The sequence below is a fragment of the Typopeltis vanoorti genome, chromosome 22, assembly GCF_054136105.1.
Source record: "Typopeltis vanoorti isolate ZY-2024b chromosome 22, IOZ_Tvanoo_1.0, whole genome shotgun sequence".
NCBI classification, from domain to species: Eukaryota; Metazoa; Arthropoda; class Arachnida; order Uropygi; family Thelyphonidae; genus Typopeltis; species Typopeltis vanoorti.
In genome coordinates, this window is record NC_143570.1 from 6,476,850 (window position 1) to 6,498,833 (window position 21,984).

Genomic DNA, 21,984 nt, shown 5'->3' on the forward strand with positions numbered 1-21,984 from the left:
CCATCAGTTGGTTACCTCTTCTGAATCTTTTTCACCACTTCCACATCTAAAAAACCCAGTTATCTGGATTTTTGGTTATTTAAATCTGCACAATAATGAACATGTGGCTATATCAAAATTTATAAAAACAGATAACCTCTTCATAATCTGTTCGTTCAGTGTGCATTTCTTAACTCCAAGAATCCTCCGAACTCTTTTGTCCATTTTCATGATATACATCCTCTAAACCTTAACTCCATGTCCACTATCATCCCAAAGTTCCTAGCTTCATTAATTTTCTATGGTGGAATCTTACCAATCTAATCACAGTTTCTGATCTCTAGAGCCCAAAGTACATAGCTTTACACTTTGCATGTTAACAACCATTATCCTTTTGCCCACAATGACAGCCTATTCAAATTACCCTGCAGGATCTCAACACCATCTCTATTAACAATTACCTGTCTCAATTTAACACCCATTCGAAAAGAATTGGTTATTCTCCCCCAAATCATAATATTCAAGTACAAACTAAATAGCTCTAGTCCAAGTACGTAGCTATGTGACATACCACTGTCTGCATTATTTGATTCAACTTCACCATACACTACTCTCTGATGCTTATCCACTAGTAACTCTTTTATCCATGTTGGATACCATTTCCCTTAGATGATCTGGGTGGCTGGCATATTCACTCTCCAATTAACTACAGTGGGTTTGAATATTGTCATGAGGCTGGATTGTGATTTTTTTTTTTTTTTTATGTGGTAGATGAATTGCATCAAATAGGATGAGGCTACCTTCCTTTATCAGAGGCTTGAAAAAGTTCTATGTTTGGTCTTTACAGCAGAGTTTCCAGACTAGGTAAAAAATAAAATAAAAATTATAAAAAATAGAAAAGAAAATGTTTAGCCCACCCACAGTAAATTAAGCCTTAAAAATTAAGATTAAACCATGAAAAAAATTCCGTGTTTGGTTTCTAGAACAAGGTTTCTGGATTATCTATTCCTTAGCCCCAAGTTTACAATTTTTCATGGCTGGGAGTTGCACAAATTATATTATTTTGTAACATCATTTGAGTTTTACAGTTGCTTTTCTGGAGTTATCAGTTAAAAATCCATGATTCCAAGGGCAGAGGCAAATGTAAATGTCTCTCTTCTGGTGGTCTGGTATTATGAAACCAATGTCATAAAAAATAAAAATAAACCAACAATTCTTTGAGATGCTGTCTTATATTGAATGTCTTAACAGCATGATGACTGGAGTTAACCTCACTATTGAGGTTAACTCCAGTCATCCCAAATACCCAATATAAATACCCAAATCCTTATATTCAGCATTTCTTCCTAAAAACTACCTAATACTGTCCATCAAAATGCATATAATGGCCAGCCTGGCTGGCAAAGTGGATAGTGTATTCACTCTCCAACTGCAGGGCTGTGTATTTAAATCTCACTGTGAACATGAACATCTGTGAATATCTTTAGATGATCAATGAATTTCATTACTTAGTGTTAAACCATGACTTTGTTTATTGGAGACCTGAGTGGCTTGAAAAAAATTCCGTGTTTGGTTTCTAGAACAAGGTTTCTGGATTATCTATTCCTTAACCCCAAATGTACAACATAAAATGTTAATATGCACAGTGCTAATGCACAGAATAGGTTTACAACCTTTAGTGGGATTCACATAAATAAAGACATTACAGTACGCTACATCAAATTTGAATTCCAACTTCCCTACCCACTCTACTAATTCGAGTATTCCAGTTATTTTGAATACTGACAACAGTTACTATCATTATTTGAAATACAGATATACATAAATTCCAGATAATTTGCCTTTCTTGATATTTGTCAGAAAAGTGTATACAATATTTTCGGAAATTTTAAAATAATCCCACACTCAAAAATAACTCTTGATAAGGGACTAATAATTCTTTTATTCTTGTTAAAAATTATATAGCACCATAGAATGAATAAGACTTATATCAAAAATAATACATTAGCCAAGAATATAAATATAGAGCACAAAATTCATATGGCATCTTAGATGTAAAAAGACGTTTTAAACTCATGAGAATTAAATTAAACTAATGGACATAATAATGTCCTAAAGGACATCAATATGATATGTTGATGACATTATAATGATACATTATGACATTATCATGGTATTATGATATAAAAAAACACGATATATATATATACAAGGTGGTTCAAAATTCCACGTACAAACTTTAAGGGGAGATAGAGAACATGAAAATCAACCATATTCGCATAGGAAAGTATGACCAGAAACGCCACTCGAAAGTGATAGGTGGTGCTGTTCGGCAGAACTCCAGGTGGGCAATTGGGGCTTCCTCGTTCAAGCTTTTTGACGTCGTGCAAAGAACAGCGTCATTTTATGAACTCTGAGATGGCAGACATGCACCTCGTTTACCATATTATGTATCCAACTACTATCGAACTGTTACGCCTAATAAAGTTTTTTACACTACTTACTGCCTTGTGTTATTTCTGTATCTTTGTGTCCGTGTTAGTACCTTCCGGTGGAGTTTCCGATCATGCTTTTCTATGTGAATATCGTTGATTTTGATGTTCTCTACTTCTCCTCAAAGTTTGTACGTGGAATTTTGAACCACCCTGTGTGTGTGTGTGTGTGTGTATATATATATATATATATATATATATATCATAGTTTTTTCCCCTCAACCATTATAAACTTTTAAAATGAAATTGAAACAATCTAGAAAACTGGTATAAAAGTCAGTTAAAATATCACAGAACTGCTTTCAGTATAAAGCAGATTTTTTTTTCATCCATTTTTCTAAATAGTGGAGCTATAGATTCTAAAAAACCAGTAACAAATTATAAGCTTATGTTTTTTTTTTAATTTTTGCATGGCACTTAATCGAAATATGGTCAAGTAAGAAGAGAAGAAATGAAAAAAAAAAAAAAGGATATAACTGAATATGAGAAGAAAAAGACAAAAAATTTCCATAGCTCTCTTGTAAAGTACATAAAAGAAATTTTCTAAAATTTAATTTTTTTTTTTTTATAGTTTCTTTACAAATTTCATAATTTGCAGAGATTTAAGCAGACTGTTTAAATTAAACTATTTCTTAAAAAAAAAAAATCCCATGTGTAGTTAACTTTAAAAATTAGAGTAGTCAATCTTCCAATTCTTCCATTCGGCAGTGTATTGCTGTGTCCACAACTTCCAGACCAGCAGAATCTAATTCCTTAATGAGGCAAAGGACTGCTGACAAAATATTAGAATTCTATGGAAGAAAAATAATTAAATAAATAAATAACATATCTAAAATTAAGCATGCATCTTTTTTCAGCTCACGAAGTTTAATTTTTCTGCATTTCTATCACACAGTTAGAATATGAACTTATAATTACTAATATAATTAACTAGTAAAACCAATGAACAGAATCTTCCTGCAGCATATTTCTTATGACATTTTAAATACCAAAACAGGCTTATATAAAAAATTTTACATCTTCCTAATCACTCTAATTTAACAATTTAAATAAAGTACTTCAGTACTCACACACACTTGAAAACATTCTACCATGAGATTAATAATAAGCATATGTAGTGATCTGAACCTAATATAAACAAGATTTCATGCTTAAAGCAGCTTCTGTAACCACTGAGTTATCAATAAACATAGTTTTACTGGGTTCTTTACATTTCTTTATAAAATCATTATCATCCTTCCAGGAATTTAGGCCCAGTAACCTGTTCTGGTCCATTCCATCTCTTTATTGGTCGTCCCTGACTCCCCCCTTCCCAAGTGGATGGTACTGGAGTATCTTTTTTGTGTAGTCTTGAACTGCCCATTCTTTTAATACATTTCATCCACTTCTTTTGGTATTTGCATATTCTGTCCAATACTCAGTCTATTTTTAATTCTTTATATATTTTTGTGTTTCTTTTTTTCCCCCCAAAGTATAGCCAATTTTTGCAGAAATATAATTTCTCCAGGTCCTATCTCGCCCCCCCCACCGCCTTTCTGAAGTTTTTATGGTCCATAATTTACTTCCATACAGTATACAGAAGGTCTTGCTAAAAATTTATAAACTGTTATTCCTGTATGCTTTTGAACTTGGTTAAGTTTAAAAATATTACTGATCGTCCCTTTTATTTTTAGGAAGTTCGAAATTTTTATATCAATGTCAGTTTCTTTTGCGTATGATACAGCACATCCAATGCATTTGAAGCAGTTAATTTGTTCTAAAATTTTATTTTCAATTATGATTTTACTTCATACAGGAGATGGTCCTTTAAAAGTTATGATTTTCATCATATTTCGATATTTGCATTCCAATCTTTTTGATAATCACGTTTAAGGAATATATTAATCTTTCGAGTTCATCTTAACTTTTTGCTATGATAATTTGGTCATCTGCAAACAAAAGGTTATTAAGTATAGTTCCACAATCCAATTTAAAAGCTGAAACGTGTGGGAAGGATTATGTATTTGTCATACATGTTGATTAATTTTAAGAATTTATCTGAATTATGAGAAAGTAACTATTTATTAACTTATTGCTGATATTTCACTGTTCTATCCAGCAAAATATCTATTCCTTTGCTGGATAGAATACCAGCAATAACTTAATAAATGGTTATTTTCTTATCAGTCTGTGTTCTCATCTATACCATTAAAATTAATCAACAGTTTAAAAGATAGTTTTATATTTTTCTTCCATTTCTTCACTATTTCGTCTATTTGATTGATCTCATTCATTCTTTTAGGGCAGGTAGAGTCCCCCTAATGAGGGGTTTACGATGAATTTAATGCAGCCAGTTCATCAATTTTTGTTGCATTCCCTAAGGGCAATATTCATGACTGTAATCTGTGTGTGTTCACAGGGCTGATTTACCTGTTCTGGAGGACGAAAAACCCGAATTTTGCAGGTGAAAATCCCCTTAACCTCTGTATGAGACCAGATAAATGTTCCTATCGTCACTGATGGGAATTGAACCCAGGTCTTTCTTACCAAAGGGCTTCGTCTATGCCGACTAAGCTACGGAGGCTCTTATTCATCTATACAGATAATAAATAAGAGTGGTTACATTAAGCATCCTTGAGATCCTCTGTTTATCGATTTAACTTCTAGAACTTTTTATTGATACTTACAACTATTTGGTTGTTTTGATGTGTGTTAGTTATTGCTGAGAGCAGCTGGATTATAATGTTTAACTTCTTGAATATCAATAGTTTGTTCCTTAAGACTATGTCAAACATTCTAGTAATCTACAAATGCTATGTGTGTGTTTATACAAGAGTGGTCTGAAAAGTTCTCAGCCTAACAATGAAAAAACAAATTTATAATTTCAAAATTATTTTTATTTTTCGACATAATCTCCCTTAAGACTAATACATTTATCGAGCAATGCTCCAGTGCCATTGTCCCGTCTCTGTAGTGGTTCTTAGTAAGATCTACAAAATACCCCTCTACAGCTGCAATCACCTCTTGATTTGAAGAAAAATGCTGATCAGCGAGGAAAAGTTTTAATTTTGGGAAGAGATAGAAGTCAGAGGGAGCCAAATCTGGGGAATAGATTGGATGTTCCAACAATTCATAGTGCAGATCCCTTAATTTTCCCATTGCCAAAACACCTTTGTGGGCAGGTGCACTGTCCTGATAAAAGATGATTTTTTAATTCTGCAAACCGGGTGTTTTCTCACAAATTTTTTTCATCTAGTCTGTTAAAAGATCAGAATAATATTCCTCGGTTATTGTTTTATCCTTTTCAAGATAATTAATAAACGAAATGCCTTTAGCATCCCAAAAACATCGATACCATGACCTTTCCTGCTGACGGAACTGACTTTGTCTTCTTTGGCACTGAACAACCGGCTTCTGTCCACTGTTTTGACAACTGTTTGCATTCTGATCTGTAATGGTGAATCCAAGTTTCATCCATAGTAATAAATCAACACACAAAATTAGTTTTATTCTTGTTGAAATGCTCCAAGTACTGTTCAGAGATTTTCATGCAAGTGTGTTTTTGATCTGCTGTGAGCAAGTGCAACACCTATCTTGCACAAAGCTTTTTCACATGCAATTCTTCATGCAAAATATATCCTACACATTCTTTTGAAATGCCTATAGTCTCAGCAATTTCATGCACTTTGACTAGCCAGTCATCCAATACCATATTGTGCACTTGATCAATGATTTCTGGTGTTGCTAAACTTTTTGGACATCATGTGGATCATCTTCAAGGCTGGTAAGGCTATGTTTAAACTCGGCAGTCCGAGTTTTTAAACATAGTCAAAAACGAAGGAGAAGAGTGCTCAAAAATGTTGAGTTCGAGGTTATATCGTAGTGTGTAGTGTTCGTGCAAGCTCCTGATAAGATAAGTATTATTTTCAGTTAACGTTGATAAAATTAGTTAATATTGTGTAGTTTTGTTTGCCTTGCGTATTTTAGTGCGTCTGTTTGTGTGTTTTTGGCGTGTATAACTTATTATTTGATAAAACACTTTGCAATAATTATGGCACCTGTACGAAGGAAAATGGCGGCCAGTAATGATGGTTCGACATCATTATCAAAGAACAGTAGTATAAAAGAAATGAGGCAGTGTACTAGCTGTGAAATGTACGCTTTACGGAGTGCAGTCGGAGTGTGGATAGATGATAATAAAGGATTGAATGTGTGTAGAAAATGTAGGGAGAATGAGGAATTGAAGTGTATTTCGGATCGTGAGTGTGATATTTTTGTCAACCTTCAGAATGAAGAAAATAGCAATATGACAAGAAACGGCAAGGTTGTACATGAGAATTATGAGAGTGTGAATGTAGAAAGTGTGAATGATAGTATTAATGGTTTCTCAGAGAATAAAAAAGATGAGATAGATGCATTGAATGAGATTGCGTTGTTGAATGGTGCGATAGAAAGGGCAAAACAGCAGCTAGAGTGCATGAACAAAAGTCGACTGAATGAACCAACCAATAATAAAAGGTAAGACAGGAAAAATAGGCATAAGATTGTGAACATGAACAAAATGAAGGATACAGTGCTGTATGGAGACTCGTTAGTACGAGGTGTGTTAGTAGAGGATTTGACAAAATCGAACCAACCTGGTGTGACCATAAAGGATGTAACTGAGGCTATTAGAGAGCAAAAGGAAAGGGTGAAAGAAATGATTGTTGTGGCAGGTACGAATGATTTGAAAGGAAATAAAATGGAAATGATAGAAGACTTGAATGAATTGTTTGAGGTAGCAAAAGAAAAGAGTGAGAGAGTTAGAATGATTAGTCTTTTGCCACGGTATGACAGTGAAATGTTTAAAAGGAGGGCCATAATTGCGAATGACTTTATGCGTGGGTTATGTATGACGAGTGGTGTGGAATTTGTGGACGTGTGGAGTGAGTTTGATGGGCGAAAGAATCTATATAAGATGGATGGCTTGCATTTGAATGGTTATGGTGTAAGAAGACTTGAGAAAGTGTTGCTGAATGTAGTGGATGTGCAAATTCAGGGAAACTAGATTCGTTAAAGGGGGGGTAGTAGATATACAGTCCTTAGGGAGGCAGTTGAATGTAAGAATGAATATAATATGCTAGAGCAAATAAGGACAACAAACCAGAGTGGGATAGTTAATATAAGGCATCAAGGTAGGGTTGGGGCTAATGGGGGTCTTAAATTCATGTACACTAATACTAGGAGTATTAGGAACAAGAAGGAAGAATTTTTGACCATGGTTGGCACTTCCAGACCACAGGTTATTGGTATTAGTGAAACATGGCTGACTGTAGATGATATAGCTAGTGGGATTGAATGTGATGGGTATAGCGTGTTCAGGAATGACAGAGAGAATAAAATGGGGGGAGGAGTATTGTTGATGATAGCTGATGAGCTACAGCCAAGGAGAATAGAAGTTGAATTGCAGGATAGAGAAAAGAGCACATTTGAGGCCATTTGGTGTGAGATTGTGGCTAGCAGAACTAAATATACAATTGGGTGCTGCTATAGACCAGGTGATGGAAAAGATGGTGGTGACAGTATGCACAAGCAAATAGAAGAAATGAGTGGAAGGAGGGTGATTATTATGGGAGATTTCAACTATGGTCGCATTGATTGGAGTGAGGAGAGGACACACGGGAGGGAGGAAGGAATTGGATTTTATGCGGTTATTAAGGGATAACTATCTGCGAGAGCATGTAATGGAAAATACTAGGGGTCAGAGAGTGCTTGACCTAGTAATTACATCTGAGGATTTGGCTGTAACAAATATGACCACATTGCCACCAATCGGAGAGAGTGATCATAGGGTCTTGACTTGGGAGGTGGCTAAAGGTGTAGAATTTTCAATTAAGACAGGGTACATGTGGAATTATCGGGCTGGAAAGTATGACAAGCTTAGGAGTTTGATTGGCTCAGTGCCATGGCATGTACAACTGCAAGGACTAGAAGTTGATAGTGCATGGGAGGTAGTTAAGAAGTGCTTGCATGAAGCAATGGCTGACTGTATACCTAGAGTCCGAATAATAAATCAAGTAAGGGTTAAATGGATGAATAACACCATTAAGCTTGAGCTGCAAAAAAAGAAACAACCATGGAGGGAATTTAAGGAGAAAGGTGACCGGCAGGCACATGAACGGTATAAAGCGCAGGCCAGAAGGGTGAGGAGTGTGGTAAGAAAAGCAAAAAAGGATTACGAAAGAACATTGGCCATGCAGGCTAAAGAGAATCCTAAACAGTTTTTTAGATATGTAGCAAGTAAAAGGAAAAATGTACATGGCAGAATGATTTTAAAGAATGCCGATGGTAGGGAGGTAACTGAATCAGTTGAGATAGCTGAGTTACTGAGTGAGCACTTTGCAAGAATATATCATCCAGGTGGTGACATTGCAGAAACGAATAAACCAGTAGATTATACGGGAATTGTGGTGAATGAAGTGGAGGTGAGTAGTCTATTGCATAACCTCAATGTCAATACATCTGTGGGGTTGGATGGTATACCAGCTCGTGTAGTACGAGAAGCAGCTAATGAATTGTCAGTACCCTTGACCATTTTGTTTAATTTGAGTCTCAGGTCTGGGTTAGTCCCGAGCGGGTGGAAGGAGGGGAAAATAGTTCCACTGCATAAAGGTGGTTCCAAGACCGCTGTTGTAAATTACCGACCGATTAGCATATCAGGAATCATTGTCAAGGTCTTAGAGAAATTAGTCAAGAAAAGAATACAGGATTGGATAGATGAAAATGGGATATTGTATGGGGGACAACATGGTTTTGTGAAGGGTAGATCATGCCTCAGTAACTTGCTCACGTTTTATAACACAGTGACAGCTGAACTGGATAGGGGTAATGGGTTTACAGTGATACTACTGGACCTTGCCAAGGCGTTTGACAGGATACCACATGGAACCCTAATCAGTAAACTGGAGCAGATGGGGATAGATATAGGGTTGGTAAGATGGATAGGAGGGTGGTTGAAGGAGAGATACCAGAGAGTGGTTTATTCAGGAGTGGAGTCAAAAAGACGTCTTGTGACTAGTGGAGTGCCGCAGGGCTCTGTTCTTGGACCATTGCTTTTCAATTTGTTCATCATATTGGAAAGGATTTGAGAGGAAGTGTTCACTTGTTTGCTGATGATGCAAAGTTGGGTAGAGCAATTGTGAGTGCACAGGATGTCAAAATTTTACAGGATGATTTGGATAGCTTGGAGGACTGAGCTAGGAAAAATGGATGTCAGTTTAATGTGGCAAAGTGTGAGGTTATGCACTTTGGGGTGAAAAGAATAGCAGCAGTATATCGCATAGGTGGAACCGTACTCCAGGAGATTGATGAGGCCAGGGATTTGGGAGTGCTGGTGGATAGGGAGTTGAAGTTTAGGGGGCACATTGCAAAAGTAACTAAAACAGCTCACCAAATCACTTGGCTTATGAAAAATACTTTAACATGCAGAGAGAAGCAAGTTGTTGTTCCTCTGTATCGAGCCTTGATAAGATCCCATCTGGACTTCTGTGCCCAGTTATGGGCACCAGGGTTTCTTCGTGATGGGGAGGAAGTGGAGAGGGTCCAGAGACGAGTGACTAAGATGATAGCAGGTCTGTGGAATGAACCTTATGAGAATAGGTTGAGGATTTGTGGGTTGCAGAAATTGGACGATAGGCGAAGGAGGGGTGATATGATTGAGACATTCAAATTACTGAAGGGTTTTTATAAGATTGATCCAGAAGATATTTTTGAAAATATGACTGGTGGCGGGAGAACTAGGGGCCATGCATGGAAGCTGGGCAAGAGTGTGGTTGACAAGGGTGTTAGAGCTAGGTTTTTTACTTGGAGAGTGGTGAATGAGTGGAATAAGCTTCCAGAGTCTGTTGTGGGTGCTACGACCGTGAATGAGTTCAAGGCAAGATATGATAGATACTGTGTGAATGTTGAATAGTTGTTCCAGACATGATGTTAGGGCCTCCCTCGATGAGTCTGTCGACTCCTTGAAGTTTCCCGGAACAACAACAACAACAACAATAATAATAATAATAAAGTTTTATGAACTTCGAATGAATTTCTTTTGGCGTTAAATCTTCTTTTACAAAGAATTTTATAACCGCACGATACTCAATTTTATCCATTTCAAGGGAGACAGACAACACTTTTGCTTCAGACAGCTATATAAAACAAACTACTTGATAGAAGGACTTGCAATTTCACATGGATGCTTATGACAGATGTACCAACTTAGAAAAAAAAAAAAATCTTGCAGATAGTGTTGCCATCTATGGTTGAGGCTGAGAACCTTTCAGACCACCCTCGTATGGTGAATTCACAGTACTTCTCCATTAGGATTTTTAATATGAAAGCTGAGTCAATATGTGTTTGTCCTTTTCAAAAGCCATTTTGTTCTTCACAAAGGTATCCTCTGCATTTAAGTTTTGAAATGAATAATTATGCATACAACTTATAACCAGTAATAAGTTTTTTCACAGTTGCATTTATCGCCTTTTTTCATATATTGGAATGATAATGGCCTTATTCCAACTTTCTGGTATTTTTCACTGCTATCGGATATTGTTAAGTAATATTCAAAGCCATTTAAGAGGATGCCTGCATATTTAGCAAGTTCTATATTTATTCCATCTTCTCCAGGAGGAATGATTTCCTGATTTACTTTGTTGAATTGCTTTTTGGAATTCTCCTAATGTTACCTCTTCCACTGTATATGGAAGCATCTCATTTTTCCAATGACTTAAAATTATTTAACAGTTCTGGAAGAAGTCCAGCCAGGTTTTCTTTTTGATTATTTCAAGTTTCACTTCTACTTTATCTCCTCCTTCACATTTCTTATAATTCTGTATTCATTTGGTCTCTTCACTATACGATCTCTTTCCAATTTTGCTATTTAGTGATCTCATGTTTCCCTATTCTTATTCCTGCATGCTTTTTTATGAAATTGCTCTTTTGTGTTTACAATTATTTTCTGCTTCCAGTGATTTCATATTTATTTATTGCTTATATATTTCTTTCTTGTCTTTGATTATTGCATCAAATATTCTCAGTCTCTTATTCCCTTCTCCTTTTCCATTTAATTTCTTGTTCCAAGACATTTAGTTGCTGCACTAATAAGTTTTTTTTAAATATTCATTCTATTACAATATCATTTGTTCTAATTTTTAATTTATTATCTGCAAATAAAAGTAGTTAACATTTTTGTTCATCCTAAAAGCTCAACTCTAAACGATTCCCCAGGGATTTCTCTTCATATTGATTTCATTAATTTTAAATCATCTTGGAGGTATTCTCAATTCTCCTTGCAATAGACAATGATCTGATTCTATTTCTGCACCTCTAAATATACCCTGTTAGGTAGTATCATATTAGCTGTTTTCCCCACCCTCCTTTCATCTACTGATATCCTGTATGACTCTTTCAGAAGTTTGTAAGTCAATCATATTATCTCTCTTTCTCCTGTTTGCAGTCCAAAGTCTCAATCTGTCTTCGTCAATCCCGATATCATTTTTAACACTTTCCTTCGCACACTCTCCAACCTATCTGCATCACCTTGAAAACCAGGAGACCAGATGTGTGCACAGTGATCCACATGACATTGTATCAAAGCCTTGTAAAGAGGAAAAATAACTTCCTTATTTTTACATGTCAGTGTTCATTTCAGCACTGCAATTATCCTTTGAATTGTATTTGTATATAATTTTTGCTATATTATCCCTGAACTTCAACTTCCTATCAACTAAAACCTCAAGATCCCTAAGCTTGGTCAGTTTCTTCTGGAATAATTCCACCAGTATAACATCACATTGGATATTTCATCACACCAAAGTGAAAATTTTACATTTACTATTATTGAACTCATAACCATTTTCACATACCCACAATCCAGCCTATACAATTCATTCTGCAAGTAGTGTGTACCAGCTGCATTTGTGATTATGCTGCCTATCTCTGCATCATCAACAAATGATGATGATGATGACCAAGGACTGATTCTTGTGGTACACCACAAATCCTTCCCAATGTCATTAATGTAGAGATTGAATAACATTCAAGCAAGAACTGATCCTTGTGGTACACCGCTGGTTATTTATTTATTTATTTATTTTTAATCTTTGTACTGGTTATGAGCAGTATACTTCCCTTACATCACGTCCAGGCTTGATATAGGCCTAAGCCTTTACAAGTGTTTCACCCTATGCCTGTTCTAGTTATCATTGTAGTCATTCTCTGGTGGCAATGCCATGCCACCATTGTGCCCTGTAGATCCCTCAAGGAAAGAACTTTTATATCCTTCTGCATAAGCCCAAGCTGTTTTAAGTCCTTATAACTATCTGCACTCCATGCGCCATGTAAAGAGATGGTGGCGCTGGTAAACCTCGGAGTTGCCCCATGCTCCTCCCGTATCTTACTAACTAGATTTTGGTTATTTTTATAATAATTTACTTTATTATTATAGCTATAGGCTAGTGGGCACCCTGTTCCCACTACCTGGGCATCAACTACCCAAACGTCACCATCTCTTTTAATCACTAAGTCTGGCTTACGCAAACCCACGGAGGTCCTATAATGTGGTTCCACTGCAGTCTCCCAACCTTTGTTCTTAAAGCGGTTGTTCAGAATGGAGACCACGGCATCATGCCTCCCCACGCGGATCCATGGGTGTGGAAGCAACACTTAAATCTTCCAGATTCACAGTCCCCGTATACCACTTTTTGATATCTGTCAGTCAGGCATCCTCTTGTCCACACTAATATTTTATAATCTAATTCCATATTCTCCAATTTATGCAACATTCTTTCATGCTGTATTCTGTTAAAAGCCTTATCAAAAAACAAAAGCATCATGGGATATCCATTCCCCTTGTCTAACTCAATGGCAACAGTATTACCGAATGCGAGCAAGTTGTTCAAACACAATCGTCCTTTAGTAAACCCATGCTGTTCACTGCAAAGTACAGATTCTATGTCAACCCTATTTCTGTATGAGTCCTAGGGTGATGGTAAAGATTTTCCAAAATCTTTACCATCACCCTATTATATAGTTTATTATAATTTTTAGGTTTCTTCCCAAGAGAATTTATGGTGATCTCTATGCTTAAAGAGCTGTTAGTAATTTTTAAGTTATTATATATAGAGAAACAAGTCTGTATCCATTTCTAATGCATGTAGCTTCATCATTTGTTCCTATATTTGTACCAAGTGAAATGTTCTCTACACCGGCATTGAAATCTCCATTAATTGTAGATAGTCTTTTTTTTTTTTTTTTTTGTAAATCTGAATAGAGGGCATTGTCATCTTCCTTTCTCTCAGGCATAGACACCATTGTTAGGAAGCGATGACTTATTTGTAATCTTAGTTCTAGAATTCTCCCCCCCCACCCTCATTTGTGATTATGCTGCCTATCCCTGCATTATCAACAAATGATGATGCCCAAGGACTGATTCTTGTGGTACACCACAAATCCTTCCTAATGTCATTAATGTATTTGTATTTAAAAATAAAAATCATTACTCCTGCTTTTGCTCTTTCCTTCTTTTTTGACTTCACTGTACATAGAGATATAATTATCTGCTTCATTTTATTTTTGTTTTTTCTTCATTTCTGTTATAACTGCTAATGTGATAATTCATTCTACTAGAGTTGTCTAAATCTTGATATGTGTGATGAATTCTCCTGACATGCTGAGTGGTAACAATCCAGATATTCTTACTTATCTTTTTTTTTTTTTACTATCCTTGTTCTGCTCATAGTTGTTAACTTGAGTCATTTTCCAGTTTGGTTTCCTGTTTCCTGAGACTTATTACTCAAAGACTACATTACAAACTTATCAAGATAATGCTGGTTTTTCATATATTGTATAAGGAAACGTAAACAACCCAGTAAAAACTATTTATTAATAACTAAATGACTACAGAAGCTGTTTGAGGCATGAATACTTGTTTAAGATAAGAATCACTTCTAATTTTTTAGGAAATGACAACATAAACTATTAATCATAAAAACTTTAATTAATAACTGCCTATATTTTGGCAATGTTACACATATTCAGGGATCACAAAACAATGATATGTGCATGCAGGCCCTCACACTAAACAAATGAGGCTCAAGAAAGGCAACCAAAGTTGGTCCTAAAAGGTGCCCCCCCCCCTCCCTTGCAGGCTAAATTGAGTTGTCTTGGTAATTGGGCTGATGATCTTTCAGATGGGGCATTTTCATTCACCCAAATTTGTTGAGGTTTGGGAAGTTTTTCAGAACTGAGGCTTATTCAAGGAATAATCTTTTGTACTTGCTGCAGTGTAATAAAGTGGCCTTCTTCCAGCATATTGTGTGGTAGGGTGTTCAAATGCATGGTTAGCAAGACCTGAGTGACTGTATTGGTGAATCGGATGTAGTCCTTGTGTTCGGATATCCTGATATTGGCTGTCCTGCCTGTTTGGCTGTAGTAGGACAGTCTGCAACTGCAAGGGACCTGTTATACTCCAGGTAGGTATAGCGGGGGGGATAAGAGATGCTAATTTCTTATGTGGTTTGTGAGGTCACATTTTTTTTAGGACTTTTGTCAGTTTTTCAGAAGAGTAATCTCTGCTATGAAGGGAGAGGGGGCAGTGGGGTTGTGGTAACTGGTTTTAATATTTTTTTGAGAGTTGTAGCCATTGACTAAGAAGGTGTTAGGGATATAGTTAATTCAGTAGTTAGGGCCTTGTTATCTGAACTGATTAATTTTGTCCTGTTATACAGGGTTTTTATAATCCCATATTGTTGGGAGAGTGGGGATGAGAGTGGTGTGAACTGCTGGTGAATATATCTACCTGTATGTGTAGGTTTTCTGTAAACAGAGAAAGCCAGAGATCCTTCAGGGTGGCATGTAATCAGAATGTCTAGGAAAGGGAGACTGTTGTTGTTTCCTTTTCCAAGGTAAATTGGATTCTGGGGTGTTGATTGTTTAAGTGTACTGAGAAACTGTGAAGTGTATCCAGGCCATGAGGCTAAATGGTGAACACATTATCCACATAGCACAGCCAAACAGTGGGTTTATGTGGGGCAGAGTTTAAGGCTTTTTCTTCAAGGGTCTGCATAAAGAGGTTGGCCAGGGGTTGAGATAGTGGAGCACCCATGGCTGTCCCCTCTATCTGTTTGTAGAATTTTCCTTGCCAAATGAAATAGCCTGAGTTCATGATAAACTGAACTGAGATATGGGGAGGAAATTTGGCTTGGATGAGGTCTAAAGTATCTTTGAGTGGGACACTGGTGAATAAGGAGGAGGCATCAAAATGGACCATTATGTCAATATAGTCAGTTTTGATGCTTGACCAATAGTTTTAATGGAACATGTGCACTATATATATTAAAGTATGTTTCATGGCTTACACATATAAGCTGTGACTTAAAGGAGACAGAGCTACCTTTAACAGAGTAGCCATGAAAAGTCAATTTATTCATCATATGAAACTCCACAAAGTGATTCCAATATGGATTCTGTCTTTCTTGCTCCACAGCAGATCTCTCACTCAACAGTGCCCACCTTTGGATGCAAACAATGGAAAGGTTTGGAGAATTTCATCTGGTTGCTCATAACATTTTCAGGAAATGTTATGAGCAACCAGATATCATATGAAAACTTACTTATCAAGCTAAACCTTTGCTTTCCACTTTGCAAAATAGACCAAGTTTCCTGACTGTTCACCATGTGTATACTCGATTCTCACTATAGCAAACTTGTTGAGAGCACAAGAAAAGTTGGCTATATTGGACTGTTTCTACAGTGATTTTTTTTTAGCATATAAAATGGAACTATGGTCAGGACTTTTTTCACAGTTTTGTTATATGGTGTTTTCTATAGCGATGGTCGATTGTATGTGACTATGTCACGATGACTGCCTCTTCTCTTCAAATTTCTTCACCAATTCCAGAGTATCCTAAAAATATGTACACTCATCTTATGTTCCAGTTCCCCTATATAGTAGAGATATTCTCTTACTAGCATTATATCTTACCTGTAGGATAGGACTGATGTTAGTAAGAGAAGATCATTAATATATAGGAATATATATGAACTATCTCAAGTGAAAGCACACAGACAGTTCATTCCATTTCTCCTCTTCATTTGACAAACCTAATAGCATTCAAATGATTCAGGTTTCAATATTTTCTCCAACCCATGTTTCAAATGGTAATTTCTTTCCTCTATTCTTCAGTGAGTCTGGTGAACTTTAATATTACTTAAATATAACTGTTTCTTCCACCCCTATAAGAAAGCATTTGCTTCACCCCTCTTTTATCTTTGAAAAATCATATACACAGATTCCCCAGCCTTAAAACTTGGTATTCACTTCTGTATGAGACAATGCTTGTCAACTTCTTATACTATATAAATCACAAATCTGTCCATCCAACCTTAGAAACTGTTCTCACATTTGGGATGTACAACAAAAACTTCCTTAAAAATGCTTGATTTTTTAAAGCAGACCACAATCTGACTGAAAGATTACCTCTTTAACCCAAACTGAGTGCCTCACAAATTTTTCTCTTTTGTTCCCTCTCTTTTATGCCTTTTCTAGAAGAATTTTCATGAGTGCAATTCTGTCAAACTCTCCAACTCCTCTTTCCTCTAACCTTGTAAAAACAAGCTGCTATTGGTGTCAACATTCACAAAGTTTAGTACAATTACTGACTCAACTTATTTTTAATTTCATTTACCTCTGTTGCTAAAATGAATAGTATCTAGCTCTTCATAAAACCAATCGATAAGTTGATTTTCTGCTTAACTACTTGCTCATACAGAGTACTGTTATGCTCTAAGCCTTACAAACTCTTATGTGTGATATTAAAAAAAAATGATCAAATAAAATAAAAAAATTGATTAAATTCTATCAAGCCAGAGTGGAATGATGATGATCACTTGAATTGTTTTGTAACATTTTGCTAACTTAATTTTGGTGTTGATTTCATCTGACATCAAAACTGAGATGACTTAACAAATTTTAGTAGCTATCCTAAATGCAATTTAATTAAAATTTACCACCACAGAGTACACTATTATGACATGTATTCATGATGAAACACTGTTAAGTGATTACATTATTTGTGAAATATAGTTAAAAATGAATTACATATCATACAGTATATACATATTATATTACTGTGTGGTTGTACATACATATCCAACTTCTGGTTAACTATATTATACATGCATTATAATGAAAGAGAGAGAGAGAGAAATAACTCACCCTATTTTTTCCTCCTCTTGGGAGCATGCGTATAGGAGAGATTCTTTCATTTTTAGAAGATAATGGTTCTGCTATATTATCTATTATTGCATTAACATGAATACTTTCTCCAAACTGTTCATGCAAGGGTGTTTCAGATGACATACAACCAGAATCCATGGTATCTACACCATTTCTCAACTCCTGGTTAATTATATCTTCAGATGCAAAATTACTGTTCTCAATGCATACTTTTGGAGGAATGCAGCCAGAATGATTAACCAGATTTTGAACTTTTGCCTGAAAGACCTGAGGATGAGGCATCTCTAATTCTCCAGACTCTTGAGCATATACTTTATTACATACAGAAGGACTCTGTGAGTTATGACTATCTTGATTATCATCACATATCACTAACTTTTCTTCTTGAGCGTTAGTGTTTGATGATTGACTAAAAGAACAGAACACATTTGTTAATTATGTTTTTTTTCCACTTCTGTCAATATATATATATATATATAAACACATACATGCACACTTGGAAAGAAGTCAATGGACAACATAGAATGAGAAACAAAAGACATGGCACCCAGCTTAATAAGATGTAGAACCTACTTTCACTGCAATGACTGCAGCAATTCTACAGGGACATACATATTTTCCAAGCATACAATAGCGATCAATGGGAATTTTAGACCATTCTTCCTGTAGATATGTAATGAGAGGCTGACGTCCCTTGACCTTACCTGATGCTCCAGTCCATCCCACAGACAGGGGCGTGCCGGCCATATGTACTGTGTGTGTGACGCACAGAGGCGCCAAAAATTTGGTATGATATTTTAAATAAAGTGAATTTTGTCAGCAAAATACTGCAGTCTTCATCTATGAATCTCCAACTTACTTTAGATGCATTGAATGATCTAAATCAATTTTTAAATGATTATAGGTCTGATGAAACTTTCAAAGAAATTCAAGGGGCGAATGCTGGTCTTGAAATTCATGCTTGCTCTTGTTATCATTCAGGGAGTGAGAGGTGTGATTAAAGTCCGATTACCGGAATAATGAATTACTGACCATTTAAAACTATATATTTAGAAATTTATGTACATTTAATCATACAAATACAACATTTGTTTTACAAATGATATTCTATCTTTTTCAATTTAGCTACTCGAATGCAAATTCTACTCTATGAACTGGTCAATAACATTGTCATAAAAAGTTGGTTGTAACTTAATTTTCCCAAGCAACACGCACGCTAGTAAAGGCTGGCTGAAGCTCACTGGCTAGAGCTACTTTGACTTCGTGTGGCCTTGTGTTTAAGACGACGTGAAGGGAGCGGAAATGGCTATGCGCACGCATGAAATCACAGTGCTGCAGCGAGGACCTGGAAGCCCCTACAACTGAGCAAGCCAAGGTAGCTTTGACTAGACGAGCAAGTCAAGGCAGCTTTGACTAGACGAGCAAGCATTGGCCTTCGATACACAATGCAAAGCTCAATTATTGCCGCACAAGCTTAAGACGCCTTCTGTATGCAAAAATAAAAGCTTAAATGGAATGCTTATAAATGCATGTATTTATTAACAAATAAATATTACTTCTTTCTCAATTAATGAGCTTGCATAGCAAGCATGGAGAATTCGCCACTGAAGAAATTGTAGAAAGCTAAAATTAATTGCAGCAAAATTTGATGCAGAATCTGCATTTTGTAGTAGTAGACCACTAAGGCGACGTAAAAAAAACAACACAAATTGATTATTATGAACATGAAAATGAAAATATAGTAGATCCTGAAATTTCATTTAAAGCAATTTTTTCCTCTGCATAATAGATCAAATATTACAATCTTTGAAGGAAAGATTTACTTTATTAAAAGAACATACGAATTCCTTTCAGTTTTTGTATTTGTTAAGTACTTCACTAAATAAAGAATATTTATTATCTTGTTGTAAAAAGTTATGCCAAAAATTAACACGAATATCATTCAGACATTGACACAGACAATTTATGCGAAGAAATTTTACACTGTCAACCATTTATTTCTAATTTTAAAAATGATATATATCAGATAATTCAGTATATTTATTGAATTATCTGATAATTCAATAAATATACTGAATTGCTCTTCGGATTCGTTTGTCATTACAGGTATCTGTAGCATCTGCGGAACGGTCCTTTTCTAAACTTAAAATTATTAAAAACTACTTGCACTCCATACAAGACAGACTTTCAAATCTTGCCATTATATCAATAGAGTCAGATATTTTGGATCAACTTGATATACATGATATTATTCGAGAATTTTCATTAATGAAAACTAGAAAAGCTCAATTCACTAAGTGATGTTTCTTTCTGTTTACATATTTATTTAACTATTTCTTTACCCAATAATGTTTAATATGTTCCTATTTTATATACTTGTAAGTTACTATTATTTATTTATCTTATTATTTATTTACTTTATTTTTTTTCCAAATTATTTTTGTACCCTTCTTGTATGTTTATTGTTTTTTATACATTTATTTTTTTTTTTGTAATTTCTACTTTTTGTTCAATAAACTTATAATTAATATATTTTGTATTTCATTTTAACTCACTGATACATTTTTATAAAGCGATTTTTTATTCGGCGGAGGGGTATAGGGGCACCAATTAAAGTTTTGCATACAGGCACCGGACTCTACTGGTGCGCCCCTGCCCACAGATGATCAACAGGGTTGAGATCAGGGCTCCGCAAAGGCCAGTCAAAGGATGTTCATGTCCACAAACCATGCAGTTAGCAGTCTTAGGACAAAGTGAATTGTCTTACTGAAAGAGACACTGGTCAGTTCCATAGAAATGCCACAAAGTAGGAAGCAATGCATTGTCCAGAATGTTTAGATACTTCTTGGAGTTCAATGTTTGTGGCACCACGAACATTGAACAGAGGTCTGAGGGCCAAACCAGGAAAAGCAGAACTAAACCAAAACAGAACCACTGGCCACCTCCAAATTTGGTAGTTGGGGTTCTGTGCTCTGGTAAGAGACATTCACAAATTACCATAAAAAATGTGTGTGTGTGTGTGTGTGTGTGTGTGTGTGTGTGTAAAGTAACTATTTAAGTTATGTAGATCTTGAAAAGGCATATGATGATGAGGTGCCAAAAGAAATGGTTGCTGTTTTAATTGTTACAATTATATAGTGTGATTGGACATAGTATAAGGTAAACCTGTGTTACTGTTAGAACCGAAACAGATACAGGAAGGAATGTGTAAGAGACAAGGTTGCATACTGTATCCCCTGTTATTCATCATTTATATGGATCATATTTAGGAAAATAGCATTAAACCTGATATTAAAATCAGAAATATTCAACTTAGCTCTTTGCTTTGGAACATCATCACAACAGTCTAGATTCCTGGACTGTTGTGAGGCTGACATCTGTTGACCTACCAGATGCTCCAGTTCATCCCACAGATAATCAACAGGGTTCGTGTCCACAAACCACTGTGTGGTTTGTAGACACGAATGTCACATTGTCTTGCTGAAAGAGACAATGGTCAATTCCATAGAAACACCACAAAATAGGAATAATTGCATTGTCCAGAATGTTCAGATACTTCTTGGAGTTCAATGTTCGCAGCACCACAAATAGAGATCCAAGGCCAAACCAGGAAAAACAGAACCATACCATCACACCGATATCTCCAAATCTCATTTGCTTGGTAGAGGATGTAGCATGATTCATCACTTTTCAATATATTTCCAATAACACAGCTTTCCAAGCTTCCACATCCCACTGTACATGCTCTTTGCACCACTGAAGATGATGATGTATGCTGGTTTGGGTAATGTGGGGCTTGCCTATTGTGGTTCTACCATGGAAGACCATGTTATGAGGCTCAGTTCTGAATGATTTTGTGCAGATTATGTTCCAGTCAATGCCCAGAACTCTGCATTCAATGTGTCACCAACAAATGATAGTTTTTACAGATTATTCTTCATAATACCCTATGGTCACATTCAGTGAATGTGGTAGGTTGTCCACTGCGAGAATTACTTGCAGGTGAGTCCTGCACTTTCATCTCAGTATAGCATCACTGATAGTTGATGCGTGATGGCCCATGATAGTCATGGGCCATCACGCATCAACTATCAGTGATAGTCACTTGGTTAGACTATAATAAGTTTAGTTTAATCCTTTATCCAAGTGTGAGCAAACAAAGTTTGCGCCTGAAAGTATCTTCAGGACTGGGGTAAGGTAGTGCAACACCAGGCAACTCGTTGCAAAGGTAGAGAAAGCTCTCTCATCACTCCTATTTCAGTATCTCCCATA

At 35.9% G+C, this 21,984-nt stretch overlaps 1 protein-coding gene across 4 annotated transcripts in view; it reads right to left on the bottom strand.

Annotated features, from left to right (window-relative positions):
• Positions 1-2,649: 2,649 nt before the first annotated feature.
• LOC150094135 (uncharacterized) overlaps positions 2,650-21,984 on the bottom strand; it is a 109,909-nt gene continuing 90,574 nt past the window's right edge. For all 4 annotated transcript variants that reach the window (XM_090411895.1, XM_090411893.1, XM_090411892.1 and 1 more), the window contains exons 6-7: positions 17,692-18,121; positions 2,650-3,262 (exon numbers count right to left, since the gene is read on the bottom strand). In XM_090411895.1, the coding sequence (XP_090268021.1) occupies positions 3,152-3,262; positions 17,692-18,121 (541 nt within the window). In that variant the 3' untranslated portion in view covers positions 2,650-3,151. The remainder of the gene's footprint in view (positions 3,263-17,691; positions 18,122-21,984) is intronic.